At 53.3% G+C, this 15,888-nt stretch overlaps 1 protein-coding gene across 1 annotated transcript; it reads left to right on the forward strand.

Moving 5' to 3' along the window:
* Nucleotides 1-1,758: 1,758 nt before the first annotated feature.
* Nucleotides 1,759-15,088, forward strand: P2RX1 (purinergic receptor P2X 1). Its single transcript, XM_032707366.1, has 14 exons — nt 1,759-1,803; nt 3,133-3,354; nt 6,653-6,800; nt 7,296-7,367; nt 7,803-7,872; nt 8,421-8,517; nt 8,767-8,847; nt 10,096-10,237; nt 11,360-11,490; nt 12,124-12,214; nt 12,894-12,959; nt 13,567-13,659; nt 14,174-14,221; nt 14,546-15,088. Exons 2-13 carry the CDS (start codon nt 3,218-3,220, stop codon nt 14,216-14,218), a joined length of 1,173 nt encoding a protein of 390 aa, XP_032563257.1. The 5' UTR covers nt 1,759-1,803; nt 3,133-3,217; the 3' UTR covers nt 14,219-14,221; nt 14,546-15,088.
* The last annotated feature ends 800 nt before the right edge of the window (nt 15,089-15,888 follow it).

Raw genomic sequence — 15,888 nt, forward strand, 5'->3', positions numbered from 1 at the left:
GGGGACTAGTCGATGCCAGCTGACCCAGGAGAGCATTTGGGCAATCTGGTACTGGGACTTTGCAACCCTGGACACAAACACAGATTTTAGGACCTCATTTGCTGTTTCTGCTTCCATATTCCCCTCTGGTGGGCAATGGAGCTTGATGGGCTCATTTTCCTTATCTCTACCTGGTTTTAGAATCAGAATCACCTGGTTTGGGTAGAAGGAACCTTAAAGACCACCATGGGCAGGGACACCTTCACTAGACCAGGTTATTCAAAGCCTCATCCAACCTGGTCTTGAACACTTCCAGTGTTACCCTCTGTGTCCCTGTCTTGTCCCATTTGATCCCTTGTTTTCATGCTGCTCAGGTCAAGCCCAGCTCAGTACTGGGCCCAGGGAAAGCCCATCCTCAGTGCCCGGGACCTGCTGCAGCCTCCAGCAGCATCCGCAGTCTTTGCACCTCATCACTCCAGGCAGAGCAGCCCCGGGGCCTCCCGCCCACTCTGCTTGGAAGTGGCCAAGAGATATAAAAGTTTATTCAGAGGAAATGAATGTGGTGTGCATTGACACCATCATATGAGTTTGTGTCTGTGGGAACCCCAGATAAAGCCAGCCCTGAGGTCCCTGCTGCGTGTGAGTGTCAGTGCAGTGGGTCATGGGACCCCCCACGAGCTGCACTTTACACAGGAGGCTGATCAAAACCTCTTTCCCCTAATTCTGTTTTTATTTTTCATTTAGGTGTTGCAGGAATATATTTATTATCACAACCAACAGAAAACAAGCCCTGCACCACCAGTGCCTGCACCACACCCCAAAGCATCACAGCCCTGTGCCCTCAGCATCTCCAGGCTGGTGAGTGCCGTGTTGGGCAGGTAATTCAACAGCTGAACAGCCCCAGCAGGGCACTGTCCCTTGATAACCACCTGGCAGAGGCAGGGAGGTGTGTTAGCTGGCACACCAGCCACCTGGCACCACCAAGACACCTTTGCAGGGCCATCTAGATAAGCAGTGCCAGCCCAAACCTACTGAATTCCCTGTTATAAAGTAATTTAAAGAGTGGCAGTGCCAGGGATGGTGTGGGCATGAGCAATGGTGACGTGCAAGCCCACAAGGGTTTAGGCTGTGGGCTTTTTTCAAACATTTGGGTGCTGTGGCCAAAGAGGGTGTCTGTGCTGGGTGCTGTTATCAGCCCAGGAGGAGACCCAGGCCCTGTGGGTGCTCCCATGGTGGGGTTCTGTGCTCCCAACATTGCTCTGGACACATCCACAGGGTCCCGCCCCACCCGCCAGCTGCGACATGGCTCCAAGAGATTATAAAATGGGAGATGCATAATATCTCCCAATGGAAAGTATTTTAGCTAAATCCATGCTCTAACCATTTTATTGACTCCAAGTACCAGCGAGGAGGTTAGAAGTGGCTCTTTTACAAGTCATTTTGCTGTTAAATTTAGCTGTCCTATTTTCATTATCCCCATGGCTTTGGCAAGGGTGAGCAGCCTTCCCTAAAAGGCCTCGTTTCATACAGTAAGTTATTTGCTTCTCTCCTGACAGATATCTAAGCTTATAAGGTTTGTCTGCTCCACTCAATAGCAGTATCAGCCTTCAATCTTGTGTGATTAACATCAGCATTTCGTATTTGCTTTTGGCTCCCTGTCTGACAGCTTTCCACGTTGCTGAGGGCTGGGGCGTTGGGACTGCATCACGTCACTTGCAACGTGGGATCATCTGATTTTGATTCCCATGCTTCATGGTACACCCAAAAGATTTGGATAACTGGTTCAGCTGCCTTTCCCCCAGTTTTCTCTATTGGCCAGCAAAGGTAATCGATTTGTTCCGCTCACTTTGCGGTTGTCAGGTCTCCAATATATTGAGTCGAAAGGTCAACGTGACAGCAAGTGAAGGGCAGTTGAACTTGAGAGGTGGTGATGCTGAGAGAAATGTTCCAGAAAGGAAAGATTTATCCCAGCAGGTTAAGCTTTTCCATATTTCCAAAACCATTTCCTCCTGCAGGGAGGGCCCTTGTCCCAGGCTCGGTGGCTGCAGAGAGCCAGCAACTCCTTCAAGGTCACGGGAGGCAGAGATGAACTGGGGCTCATGGGATGGAGCCTGTCCTTGCAGGGAGTGCTGAAGTGGCTGGACTCTGGGATTTTGGGGGAAAAAAATCCTCTGTTTCTCCCAAAACAACCCTGCTCAGTCTTTGTATTCCCCTCCCCAGCAAAGAGCCCCCTGTGGGGCCGTGCCCTGGTGCTGCCCGGTGGGATCCAATGGGGACACAGGGTACCTCATCCACAGCCTCTGTACTCCCTCCCTCCCCCTAACTTCCCACTGTGGTGATGTTGGCCCCCAAATTTCAGTCTGACATGTTCAAATCCAGTCTCTTTCTCAGTGATATTTGCTTAAAGTGGTGCCTGCTGAGCATCCCTCACTGTGATCCTGGCTCGCCTGGCCCTGCTCATGGCCGGGCCTTTCAGGAAATGCTGGGAATGCTGGAAATGCTGGAAATGCTTCAAAATGCACCCAGCCCAAGTTCTGGGAACCAGCCAAGCCCCAGCTGTTCAGCCTCACCATGGGAGGGGGCCAAGCTGGGCACCCGTCTGCCCGTGGGTTGGCTCTGAATTGCTGGGCTGGGGTTTCTGTGCCCCCCCTCCTCTTTCATGACCCTTTTTCTGGAGCAGCCTTTGGGGGACTGAGTAGGACATGGGTTTGGGACACTAATGGGAGACCCACAGCCTGAGGTGGCTGCTGGGGTAGAAAAGGTGATACCCCCATCCCAGTTCCTAAAATCCTCTCCCAGGACCCCCACCACCTCCATCCCACTCTTGCTCCCAGGAATGCCTCGTGCTCATCCCGAGCCCTGCCCGCAGCCCCTCCATCCCAAGGGAAGGCCCTGCCTGGGCGAGGGTGCATCCCCTGCAGGCAGACAGCTTCATCCTGCTGGCACGTGGGCTCGGCAGCGGGGTGGCCCTGCACCCTCCCGCACCCTGTCCCACCCCCGGACCATGTAGGGCACCCGCTGCTCCCGGCCCAGAGCTTATAGGAAGAGGAAGCCCCATCCCTGCGCAGAGGAGGAAACCCGCCAGCCCAGATGTGCACGGAGCCACGCCGATAGCACTCTTACTTTGGTTTTTTTTCTCCGCTGTGCAAACAGAGGAGCTGCTGGGCCAGTGGTGGGCACAGCCCACACGGCAAACAGCGGGGCTGCCGGGAGGCTGCGGCACAGCCCTGGCGCAGCCATGGGGCAGAAGTGCATGGACAGGGTGTCCTCCTTCCTCTTCGAGTATGACACCCCTCGGATGGTGCTGGTGAGGAACAAGAAGGTGGGACTGACCTTCCGGCTGATCCAGCTCATCGTCCTGGCGTACATCATCGGGTAAGGCTCCCCGGCGCCTGCCTTCCCTAAAATCTATTGCCCTTTGCCACTGGGTTAAAAAGCAACGGAGAGAAAGGGACTCCTATAATCCCAATATCCCAGTGCAGGGGGGTCATTGCTGATGGCATCGCATCCCTCTGGCCGTGGCTGCTCCCGTGCAGCCCAGTGTCCCACCATGGCTCTTTCAGGCGGCTGCTTGGTCCCCACATCCTCCCCAGAAGCTGCTGTGTGTGCGGGCTGAAGGCTCATCCCTGCCCAGCCCTGCTCCGCACGCCGGGGCCCCGTCTCCTCACTGAGCCCCGTCCAAATCCTGCTCGAGCTGCTGGACGGTGGCCTGAGAATCTGTTGTTATTTTTATTTTCATTTATATTAAATAAGAGGCATCTGGGGCCAGCGCGGTGATTTGTGAGACCCAAGCGGCTCGAGACAGGGCCATAAATCTCCCTGTCCACCGCCCTGACGCTGGGGCCGAGACGGAGCCTGGCTCCAAATTCCTGGTCTGCTTTGCTTCTGGGAGGCAGCTCCAAGAGCAGCAGCGGTGCAAGGGCAACTGGTTAAAAAAGGCAGCGAGTGGAGCGGGCGGGATCAGAGCTGGATGAGGATGTGTATCCTCAGGTGCCCTGGGGCTGCTGCTCCTGACACAGGGATTCGGTCCTTGTCCCCTCAGTGTGGGATGGTTGGTATGGGATGTGATGGTTGATAAGTCTTTGCTGTGGTCCCATGGCTGCTGTGGGCTCAGTCCTAGAGAGAGACCAGCACCCTTTCATTGGGAAGGGCCCCATAGCAGGAGGTTTAAAGGGGGAGGGGGTGTCTGGCCATGAATGGGAAAATCCGGGTATTTTTGGGGTGCAGGTGCTACATGTGTCTCATGTAGCACAAAGGAAAGGCTCAGTGCAAGCAAGTTGCTGTAGGGAGAAGAGATGCCCAACCCTGCTTTTAGCAGATTCCCTGGGAAGGGAGAAAACCTTCCCAGGGGGTCACTGTGGGACTCCCACATTGCTCCCACACTGCTCATCAGCTCATTGCTCTGTTGCAAAGGGTTTTGCACTGTCCCAGGCTGGTGTTGGTGGGAGCAGTTTTGTCTCTCCTAAGGACTCAACCTGTGAAGCCCCAGGGCTCCAGCAAACATGGCTGAGGGTGGTTGGGGAACAGGCACAGATGGTTGCTCAGAGCGGGACTTCCTAAGGAAATGTGGCTTAAGCAACCAGCTAAACTGGAGAGAACAGAGAGAGAACCAGCTTGGGGGTGACAGCCGGGGGCAGAGAGGAGGAGGTTGGCATAAAGTTGCTGTAATTCCCAAGTCTTTCCTGGTTTGGTGGGGTTGGGCACCTCTAGCAAGGGGCTGCCTGTGAGTGCAGCTGCCCACAGCTCCACCAGTCCCTTGCTGCCCACAGCACTGTCCCCAGCTCCCTGCCCACAGCACTGTCCCCAGCTCCCTGCCCACAGCTCTGCCCCCAGCTCCCTGCCCATAGCACTGTCCCCAGCTCCCTGCCCATAGCACTCTCCCTAGCTCCTTGCCTGCACTGACCCACAATGCCTGAGATTTTCTCTCCTTTGAAAGCCAGTTTGGCAGCCAAATACGTATTTATTTACCATTCTCCTGGCTTTGGTCCCCTCTTGGCAGCAGGCATGGGATGCGTGTCAATGCATGGATGTGCTGGACAGAATGTGGGCAGTGCCATCAGGGCACAGATGTGGGGCCAACCCCCCTGAGAGACCCCATGTCACCCCTGGGGAGCAGCTCTTCTTTCCTCTGATGACAGATAAGGTGATATCACTGCTGGTCAGGCGATGCCAGGCGCTTTCTGTGTTTCATTTCCTGAAACTTCGCATGCAGGGAGCCTTGGGTTGAGCCACAGGATGGGGGTGGCAAGGGAAGAGTGTTTGGTGATCCTGCCACACTGGGAAGTGACACCAGGGGACATTTACCACCTGGGCAGGGCTTGCTGCAGCATTTACAGCTTCACGGGAAAACCGTGTTTTGTTTGCTGTGACCTGCTTGGCAGCAGGGTGGGGGCCACATCCTGCCCTGCCATGTGTCCCAGTGGGGTGCCCAGCCATGGGCAGTCACCTCTGCCAGGAAGGGATGTGGTGACAGCGGCAGAGGCTGCGCTGGAGGCAGATTTAGGGAAACACTCTGCCATGGTGCTGCCCAGCTCACAAACTCCTGCAGCCCCGAGGGCATGGGAAAGATGCCCAGTGTAACCAGTATAACCCAGTATGGTCTTCTGCCGTGGGGGAGGAGGTTGGAGCTGGGAGTCTCAGCTGGGGTGGCACCAGTGCTGAATTTCTCCTCCCATCCCCATGCCTTTGCCCTCTGTCCCGGGATGCTGATGGGGCTGCAAGCCAGAAAGTTCTGTCTCCAAGAGGTCCCTGTAAGGTCCAGCAGCCACAGGGAAAACCTCCAGGCAGTGCCTGGGGTTCCCCCCTTCTCCTCCCTGCCCATCAGCCAGGTGCCAGAGGACAGGTTGACATGCCAGGCTGGTGTCACAGACCGTCCAACGGGCCACGTGCTGCCTCTGCCATGGTCAGCGGGACTGATGCCCACGGCGGTGGGGACAAAATCCAGATCGCTCCTTTTTTAGTGCCGGGAATGCTCCGCGCCGCCGGGAGCACTACCCGAAATGGTTGCTCGCCCATGTTTATAGTGTCCCGGAGTCAGAGTTAATCCAGTGGCAGCTTGTTTATGCCATAGGTTAAATAGTGTCAGGAGCCCGCCCTAATGGCTGAGTGATGGGCTGGGAAAGGCAGGGAGACAGAGGTCTGTTCCGGCCACAGCAGTGTCCCTACCCCTGCTCCTGCAGCCCTCTTGCACACAGGCCCACGGCTCCACATTCCCTTCGCTGCGTGGGGAATGGTGGCCCTGGATGTGAGCCGTGTCCAGACTCAGCTCCGTGTTGGCCTTGGAGGCATTGACTTCTGGAGAGTGCCTTTGGCAGTGGATCAAGAGGGTTCGGGTGGGTCACTGAGCCCAGCAGGCTGCAAACCCATGAGGCTTTAATCCCAAATTGCCAATGGCCATCCTGCTCCATCTGCCTTCACACACTCTCAGCCACAAAATGTGTCCCAGTCCCCAGAGCACATCATCTCAGTCAGGGCCTGCAGCTACCACATGCCTCGGGCAAAGAATGGGAAAGTTCAGCAACACATCCCTCAACCAGCTGGAGCAAATTTGGCAAATGACCCCCCCCAGGTGAGACTTGGCAGAAAAAGCCCCAGTCCCCAGGACTGTGCTGGGAACTGGGTTTTTGTGGAGGAGTGTTGGTGGCTGTGCTTACCCTACCACTTCCCTCTCCAGGTGGGTGTTCCTCTACGAGAAGGGTTACCAGTCTCAGGACAGCATTGTCAGCTCGGTCTCGGTGAAGCTGAAAGGGCTGACGCTGACCAATGAGAGTGTCATGGGCCCTCACATCTGGGATGTGGTGGACTATGTTTTCCCACCCCAGGTAAGGAGGATGGTGGGTGGTTTGCTTTTGTCCCAATGGCTGCTTTTCCCCATGTGCTGGGGTGCAGGTGGGTCCTTAGTGTAGGCTTTCTGTGGGGCTACCCATGACCTGGTGTCCCTGTGGTGGAAAGCAGGTTACTCCTGCCACAAACTTTTGCCCATATATCACCCCTGGGGAGAATTTTGTGCTTGGGACACACCATGGTGGATGGGGTATGTTAGAGGCTGCCTCTGAAAAGACTAAGGCTCCTCAAGACTAGCATCTCAGGTAGCAAAGGGGGTCCTCCACTGTCCCAGGGCTGGTGGCACTACATGTCCTCAGGGACACCACCAGCTTCCTGAGCTGTAGCAGAGAGGGTGGAGGACCTAAAGTTAGGGAGAAAGGATGCCTGAATGTGTCCTGGTGGGTTGGGTGCCCTACACCTTGCCCCAGGGACAGGCTCCTCACAGAGGAGACGGTGTGCTGGCTGTGATCTTGTTGGCTGTGTCTCCATAGGGGGACAACTCATTCGTGGTGATGACCAACTTCATTATCACTCCTGGACAGAAACAAGGAACCTGCCCAGAGGTAAGCACACCAGCTTCCTTCAGTGGGCTCAGCTTCAGGGTGGTGGCACTGGGGAAGGGCTTTTTCTGATGTTGGGAGGTTTAGTAAAACCCTGAGCCTGGCCTCATATTACTGTTCCTGACTTGTGTGTTCTATATGAGGGCTTTTATTCTGCTGAAAACCAGGCAGCACCCATTTAAGTTTTCTGCCCTCTGAGATGGTCAAGAAAAGCAGACTCAAGACTTAAATAAAAGCATCTGCCTGAAGTTGAAAAAACAAATCCCCCTCCCTTTTTCCTGTTTAATCCGAACATCCTTGGTTGGGAAGGATGGACAAGGCTCTGGCTGCAGCTGAGCAGCACGCCCTCAAGGGAGACACCGCCTGGTGAGGGAGCAGGGACAGAGGGACCAAAGCTGCAGGGTGGGATGCTGAGAGGTGGCTGCTTTCTCCAAACAGCTGCCAGATGCCGGGCTCTGCACGCGGGACAGCGACTGCATCAAAGGGAGATACAGCCGGCAGGGACAAGGTACGGCCCCGAGGCTCCGGCACCGGGGCTTGTGGTGAGACACCGAGGAGAGCTGCCTGGGTGGGGTGTCCAGCAGGGGGACCTCACGGCTGGGCTCTCTGGTGGGGGACCTGCTTTGGACCACCAGCTAACAAGATTTGGGAAAAGCCTTTGACATGCTGGCTGAGTGTCCCACCTAGGCTGGTCCTGCTTTCCTCTTCTGAAAGACACCTGAGCTGCAAAAAGCTCTGCCAGCAAAAGGTTAATCAAGAACTAAACCACTTCCCCCAAACTGCTGTCCTCTATCTGCTTGGCATTTTCTGATATGTGTTTTAGCATGAAAAAGGCCCAGCTGCTCCCCTGCACAGCAGTGCAAGAGAAACCACTGCCCTGAGCTGAGAGGCCACAATTAATTACCCTTTTTACAAGGGAGCACCAAAGCCCTGAGCGTTTAGTGCCTTGGATACCTGTGGCAGAGCTGAAGCCCCAACCAGATCCCATCCATCCCAGTGTGAGGCTGGGATTTCCCAGCATCCAGGGGTGTGAGCAGCTGTTTCTCTTCCACACAGGGCTCATGACAGGCAAGTGTGTGCCCTTCAACAGCTCAGTGAAGACCTGTGAGATCTTTGGCTGGTGCCCTGTTGAAGTTGATGAGCATGTTCCCAGGTGAGGAATCCTGTTGTTGCCCTCTTTCCCACCCCAGCTGCAGCAGCAGCACTTGATGTGGGGCAGAGCAAGACCAGGCTCTGTCAGATGTGGCCAGGACAGCCTGGGTCACGAAAGACCAAAAAGGGAAGGGATGAGATCACCATTTCTCTGGGTCCTGCTTGTCCCAGTTTAAATCTGAATCTTCACCAAATGGGGCTTTCCCTACAGGCTGGAGAGCCAAGTGATGTCAACACTTGTGTTTTTCAGCCCTGCCCTGTTGTCAGAAGCAGAGAAGTTCACCTTGTTCATTAAGAACAGCATCACCTTCCCCAAGTTCAAGGTGTCCAGGTAAGGTGAGGTTTGGGGGAATGGTTTCTGTTTAGTTCCTCCAGCTGTGTCCCTCAGGGGAAACCATCTCTGTGGCTGGATGCTTGATACAAAGGATGGTGTCCCTAATCAGCAAGCCCAGGACTACTCTAACTGCTGCACTGATCCCCAGATTAGCTCACAGGAACTGAGACATTTCCCTCCCAAATCTGTCCCACTTCAGCTGCTGGCTGTATTCACCAGAAAGAAGGTTTCTGGAATTAACATCTCCTGAGTTACCTTCACACAATGCACACAAAAATACAGTTTCTCTGATTCTTCATTTTTCTCCTCCCTTTTCTTCCCTGAAGAAAACATTAAAATAACTATGTGGCACAGTGGGGTGTGAGCAGCCAGGACAGGCTTGGTGCCAAAAAGGAGCAGAAGTCCCTCTTAACAGTACAGTTCCCACCTGTTTCTGCAACGGATTGTGGGGTCGGCTCCTTCCAGGCAGTGCTGGGAACAGTGCTGCTGGCTGAAGGAGCACTTGTAAGAGGATTTGTGATGGCACTGATTATACATGATTTGGAACAAATTATCAGAAGCTATTTGTGCTAAAGAAGGCAGATTCTTCTCTCTAAGCTGGTCATGTCCCAGGGTTAAATGTCCTGGCAGCCAGGAAGTTTGGAAAAGCCTTGGGCTGAGCTCATGCTGCTGCCAGAGAGGTGGCTGGGAGTGGGGACAGCCCCTGCCCCAGCAGCAAGGAGGGGTGTCCTGAGTGAGGGCAGGCTGGAGGGGACACAGTGAGGGGAGCTGGTCCTCAGAGTGAGGGTGACTGGACTGGCTGCTGTGGCAGGGGCTGCACCAGACCCAGCTGGGTCAGGGGGAACTTCCTGCCTTTGATCACCGCTGGCAATGAACTGCTGAGCATCCACGATGGGACATGGTTGAGCAAGACGCAAGTCTTACAAAATCATCTGGGGCTGGGAGGTTCAGAGAAAGGCTATTTTTAAGTGAAAGAGCAGAGCAGGGTGGAAGGCAAGAGGTTTTCCTTTTCTTTTCACCCTTTACAGAGGAGATAACAAACTCCAGCTAAACGTAAAAGCTGCTATCCGTGAGCTGTCCCAGATGAGAATTGTTGGTGCATGGAGCAATTGCCTGGCAGAGCCCACGGACAAGCTGGCATGAGAACAGGAGAGGGCCATTGGCTGGACAAGGACCTCCAGAGGTGCTTTCCCACCCAAATTATTGGATTATTCAGATTCTTTCTCACTTTCTTTTCATTCACAGGCGCAACTTGGTTGAGAGTGTTACCAAACAGTACCTGAAGAAATGCACCTATAACAAAGCCACCGATTCCTTGTGCCCTGTGTTTGAACTGGGACACATAGTGAAGGAATCGGGTCAGAATTTTACCTTCCTGGCTATTAAGGTACTTGAATTTCAAATGATGTTCCTTGCTGAAGGGGGGAGGGGGACACTGGCAGAGCAATCATCCCCAGCTGTTGACATGATTTTCTGTTATCTCAAGAACTCTTGAGAAAACAGAAGTGTCAGAATTAGCTGTTAAAGATTATGAATCTCCTTGGACGTGGCCTAATATTTATGTCTTTCTTGGAAACTCTTGAAAAGATTTGACCTGCTGGCAGTAAATCCAGGGTTCAGTTTGGTTTAATTTGTGCAATGAATAACTAGAGCTGTGTGGCCAAATCCCATCCAATTGAGCTTGGAAATCCCAGCTGGATGGTCAAATATCGGTCATTGCACAGTGCAAACTGCAGCCTCTCCCCAGGCTCTGAATTGCAGCTTTGCCCAGCACTTCTCAGGCTGATGTGCAAGAGTATCTGCTATTCCTGGGCTGCAGAGCCTTACAATAACTTTGCCAGGCATTGAATAAAAGCAGAGGCTTGCATATATGAACATATATTGCATATATTAGAACACACATGCACCCAGAGAAGCTGTGGCTGCCCCATCCCTCGAACTGTGCAAGGCCAGATTAGATGGGGCTTGGAGCAACCTGGGATAGTGGAAGGTGTCCCTGCCCATGGCAGGGGGTTGGAACCAGGTCTTTGTGGGACCTTTCCCTTCCAACACAAACCATTCTATAATTCTATATACTAAAGGTGCAGAAATATGAGCCTCTGGGACTCAGCTAGTTACAACCTGGAGTGAGCTCACGACTAACTGCTTCATTTCCTGAGCAATCCCCCGGGCAGAATCAGGCAAGGGAAGGTTGTTCCCATAAGGACTGTGAGGGATCTGCAGTGAGCACTGTTTCTCAGGACCGTGCCTTGGGCACAGGGTGCTGATCAGGAATGAGAGGGCTTGAATCTAGTTGTGTATCCAGCATTCAGGGCAGAAGCAAGTGCCTCCATGAAGGGCACAAAGCTGAGGCTGTCCAGAAGGGCTGAGGCAGCGGTGAGGTCTGTGTACCTGGAGAGCCAGGACACCCCACAGCACTGAGACAGGACATGTATGAGGAGGGAGAGCATTTTTCTGTGTGGGCCAGGTCCAAGAAGGGACAACCTCACGACTCCCCTCTCTGCTGCAGGGTGGAGTGGTGGGCATCACCATAGACTGGAACTGCGACCTCGACTGGCCTGTCCGGTACTGCAAACCCATTTACCAGTTCCATGGCCTTTACAATGATGACAGTAACGTTTCACCAGGCTTCAACTTCAGGTAAGGACACACCTGTTAATTCTCCAGCATAATTCAGAGGTGACAGCTCTCAGGTTCCCACAGCACTCAAGGGATGGTGGAGGGTCAGGGACTGTTCTCCAAAATACTCTCTACCTTTACAGTGCCAGAGAGCAGTGGTCTTTTTAAAACAGCATGGGAAAAGTGATAGCACAGACCTTGGCCTCAAAATTACCCCATTTCCTTTCCCTGTACATCTCCTCCCCCTTGCAGACTCTCCTGCTCTGCTGAGCTCTTGGGAAGGCCTTTGAAAGCCTGGAGATGGTGCAGGATCATCTCCCGTGTTCCCACACTTCAAAACACTCTCTAACCTCTGCTCTGTGAGACAATCACTAGTGCTGCACCAATATCTACTGTCACACAGCGCTTGGGGACATCAGGTCAAACAGCACAAGCAGGAGCTGGAACCCCAACTTGCAGGTGGGGAAAGGGAGGCACAGAGAGGAGAGGTGCCAACAGCCCAACTCCTTCAGGGGGTTTAAGGAGAAGGTCAGGAGCAGGGCTGTGATAGCACATTCCCAGATCTTTATCCCACCAAGATCCCCATGCTGTTGGGTTGCAGGGGGCTGTTAGACACCCTGGCAGGCCATTAACACTCAGCATCCAATTGGACAGATATGCCAAGTACTACAAAGAAGATGGGATGGAAAAAAGGACCCTCTACAAGGTGTTTGGGATCCGGTTCGACATTTTGGTGAATGGCAAGGTAAGGGTGGCCAGGCACCAGGATCAGCCCTGGATCCCCAGGAGAGCAGTGCCATGTCCTTGAGAAGGTACCAGGTCTGCAACGCAGCACTGGGGTCCTGTGGGGCCAGGAAAACCAGTGTGAGGGGTTTTCTTGGGTGCTGGCCCACCCACAGGAACCCTTGGGAAGGCCCAGGGAAGGGAATATAAGAGAAGAAGCCCATTTTACAGGGCACATCTATCAGCTGCAGTTTGGTCAGTGGTTTTGTCCAAAAAACATCATGATTTTGGACAGGGGGGAAAACTGTGGAAAGTCAAAACCTTTTACTGATATTTCCAAAAGCTGGACATTTTGCATTTTTCTATTTTGTCTCTTTCTTCCCAGTGGAAGAGAAGGTTTTCCTCGTTGTGTTCCCACTGGGAATGTTTACAGGGTATACTTTTTTGTTGTTGGTTTGGTTTTGTTTTTTTTTTTAATTAAAAATACAGGAAGCAAAGTAACTTAATTTTATTTCAGCCTAAAACCAAAAATATTTTTCTGTTTGACCAGCTCTGGCCCAGCTCCTGTTTCTCTCTGTGCTGTGGTTGTAGTTTGGGCTGCTGCAAGGCACTTTTGCCAAGCTCCACCTACAGCTACAGCACCTTTTGTCCCCCCCCAGGCTGACTGTAACTAATCACCTATTTTCTTTGACTTTATTCAGGCAGGCAAATTTGACATCATCCCAACCATGACCACAATTGGCTCTGGAATTGGTATTTTTGGAGTGGTAAGTTCAGATATTTCCAGCCTCTATATGGAGACTCTCAAATTATTCTTCTTGCCTGTGACATCCGTGGGAAGTGTCCCTGAGCTGCAGTGAAATACTGGCTCCTGCTCAGGGAACCAGAGGATGGGCAAAGTGGGGAAGGAGGTGCTTTCCTGCCTCACTGGCTCAGGAAAACAGATTCCTGCTGGCTGATGAGGGGAAGGCTGGCTCTCCTGACAGGGCCATGCCTTGGTATCCTGATAGTTTCAAGTTAGAACTGGCATTGAGGGAGTTTTGGAGATGATGGGCAATATTTCATGCAGGATGGGAAAACCAGCATCCTATTTGGTTATGGTTGTTACAGATTGGGTATGATGCCGAGGGGGTTGTGCTCTGCACTTACCTAAAGTGGAAACACTTCACTTCTGTTGACTTAAGTCACCCAGTGTTGAACCCAACACACTTCACTTCTGTCCTAAAGGGACAGTTGGGGGCCGTACACTCTTTAGCAACTGCCACACTGTGGGCTGAAGCAGAAGTGACCCTAAATTGTGCGACAAACTGGAAGCACACAATGGTCCAGGTGAGCTTGGAGGGCGGCTCCAACCCTAACTGTGCTTTGATTAAGGCCTCTGTCCTCTGTGACCTGCTCCTGCTGCATTTTCTCCAAGGACGGGACTATTACAAGCAGAAGAAATTCAAATACGCAGAACAGGAGCCTGTAAGTAACAGCGAGTCCCTGCCCTGCCGAGGCTCTTGTGGGGGTGTGAGTGTGGCTGTGTGCATGAGTAATGATGCTGTAACACAAACATCCATGTTGAGGAGCAACCAGGCGCCTTCCCGAGCCCTTGGGACTGTCGGAGACTGGGATCCATGAATCTCCTCTCCAAAATTACTGAGATCTTGTGTGACTCACTGTTAATAGCTTTATTCTCTCCCTTTAACCCCAGATATTCTGATATCTGGTAACCCTTGCATTGCTTTAAGGGAAGCAGGGGCAGACCAGTGCTTCAGCAAACTGGAAAATGTCCCCTTCTCCGCTCTCTGGGAACATCTCCATGACCATGGAAGGTTTTATGGTCTTTCATAGGACAGAGAAACAGCTCCCCTCAAATTCATCTGAAAATATGCTTAGACATTGGGGTTTAGAAGTTGCTGCCCAACCACATTTTCCCCTGGTGTTAGAAAGGAGTAGGTCTGTAAAAGAATCCTGTTTTCTCTCATTTAATCCCCAGTCAAAGTCACACAAGAAGGAAAAGGAGCCGGACAACACGCAGTGAGAGGTGAGTGGTTTTTCCCCAGCCCTGCTGGACTGTGGCTGGCGGGGGGGGAGGGCTTTGGGTCTCAGGGCTATGCCAAGGCCCCCAGAAAGGCAGGAGGGTTTCAGGGAAGACAGGAGGGCTACAGGGCAGACATGGAGGAGATCTGAGCTGAGGACAACGATGTCTAACCTGGAGTCAGCATTTCCCAGCATAAGCAATTGCTGGGGGCAGCACTGGGTGTGGGGTGGGGGACTGACATCACATCTTCAATGGCAGCATTGCTCAAAGAGGGGTAATGGGGGGCAAGACACCAGAAAATCACTGTGCACCTCTCTCTCTTGGCAGAATCCACACTGACCGACAAACCTGCACCCTCTTCCTCCTCCTCCTCTCCTAAAACACGGTCCCCATCCCCTGTCACCAGCCTGTGCCAGCCCCAAGGCCAGCAGGAGCAGCGTCCAACACCGGCTCATGGGAAGGTGGTGCCCTGCAGCCAGGGCAGGGGCCGGCCGGCCCGGTACCCGGCCTCTGAGGGGCACAGGGATGCTGTGGATGGGCTACTAAGGGACCCTTGGGGCCCTCTGCCAACCCTGCTGCAGGGCACTGGGGTCTGCTGCCACCGCAGACCCTTCCAAAGGGCTCCCACAGCATCCTGCCTGGTGTTCCAAAACCATGCCAGGACACCCCGCACCTGAAGCCCCTGGGGAGACCACTGCTGTCTCTCCCTTCCCAGTGGCACCCTTGGACAGCTTCAAATTGAGGAGAAGGAGAGGGAAGGAGAGCTGGCAGGAACCATGTCCAGTCCCTCAGCACAGGAGAAAAACGGTTATTTTGTAAGGATGTATTTTGTTAAAAAAGAAAAAATAAACCTTTAGTTTTTCTACTATATCCCTTGTTTGCCCCAGGGTCTGGGGTTTGCAGTGCTTTTCATCACTGGGGGGTTTGTGCATGCAAGGCAATCCCATAAATCGGGCTGGAGTGTGGGGCTCAGTGCTGGCTCCTCCAGTCCCTGCTTTCCTGTGCAGGGCCCCTGGGCCTCTGGGCACGAGTAGGGGCTGTTATCAGTGTTGTCACTTTGGTTTCCTCCTCAGACAGCCTGGCTTGGGGGGAGTGCTGGCTCACAGCCAGACATCAAGATCTGCTGCCCTGTGCCAGCTCTGCCTCAGCTGCCCTTGCTGGTCAGTGTTAGCCTGTCAGAACTGACCTTCTTGGGAGTAGCCTCACAAACCAGTTCTTTGCGCCCAGGAACAAAACTTTTCCTCTCTGCTGGAAAATTTGCACTACTCAGCATGTGCAGCTGGACATCATGGACTGTGCTCAGACCCCACATCCCTGTGAGCAGACCCTGCCCTGCACTGCTGGCTCTGTTCAGTTCTCCAGACTCCACCAGCACAGTCCCTCTCTGAACATCATTTTATACCTCCCCAGGGAAATATTGCCTTGGTCACTTCAAAAGTGGATCCCAACTGCACTGTGAGAGTCAGTGGAGAGGCTGCAGGGGTTGGTGTGCCTGGACCTACAATGCTGCTGGGAGGAGTGGGGAGCGTGAGCCAGAGCCTGCGGGATGGACACATCACGGTGGGATCGTAGGGACACAGGAACATGCCACAGGCAGATACAGCTGATATTTGGTCATAAGTTCAACAAGCAGTTCAAGCCATACATTCCCCATAGGGAGATCACTTGAT

The sequence above is a fragment of the Chiroxiphia lanceolata genome, chromosome 20, assembly GCF_009829145.1.
Source record: "Chiroxiphia lanceolata isolate bChiLan1 chromosome 20, bChiLan1.pri, whole genome shotgun sequence".
NCBI classification, from domain to species: Eukaryota; Metazoa; Chordata; class Aves; order Passeriformes; family Pipridae; genus Chiroxiphia; species Chiroxiphia lanceolata.

Bases quoted from the DNA above. Each gene is read 5' to 3' on its own strand.
- P2RX1 (XM_032707366.1), top strand. From the start codon at position 3,218: ATGGGGCAGAAGTGCATGGACAGGGTGTCCTCCTTCCTCTTCGAGTAT. The intron at 7,368-7,802 runs GTAAGCACACCA...TTCTCCAAACAG, and splicing joins AACAAGGAACCTGCCCAGAG to CTGCCAGATGCCGGGCTCTG. The intron at 12,960-13,566 runs GTAAGTTCAGAT...GCTTTGATTAAG, and splicing joins GAATTGGTATTTTTGGAGTG to GCCTCTGTCCTCTGTGACCT.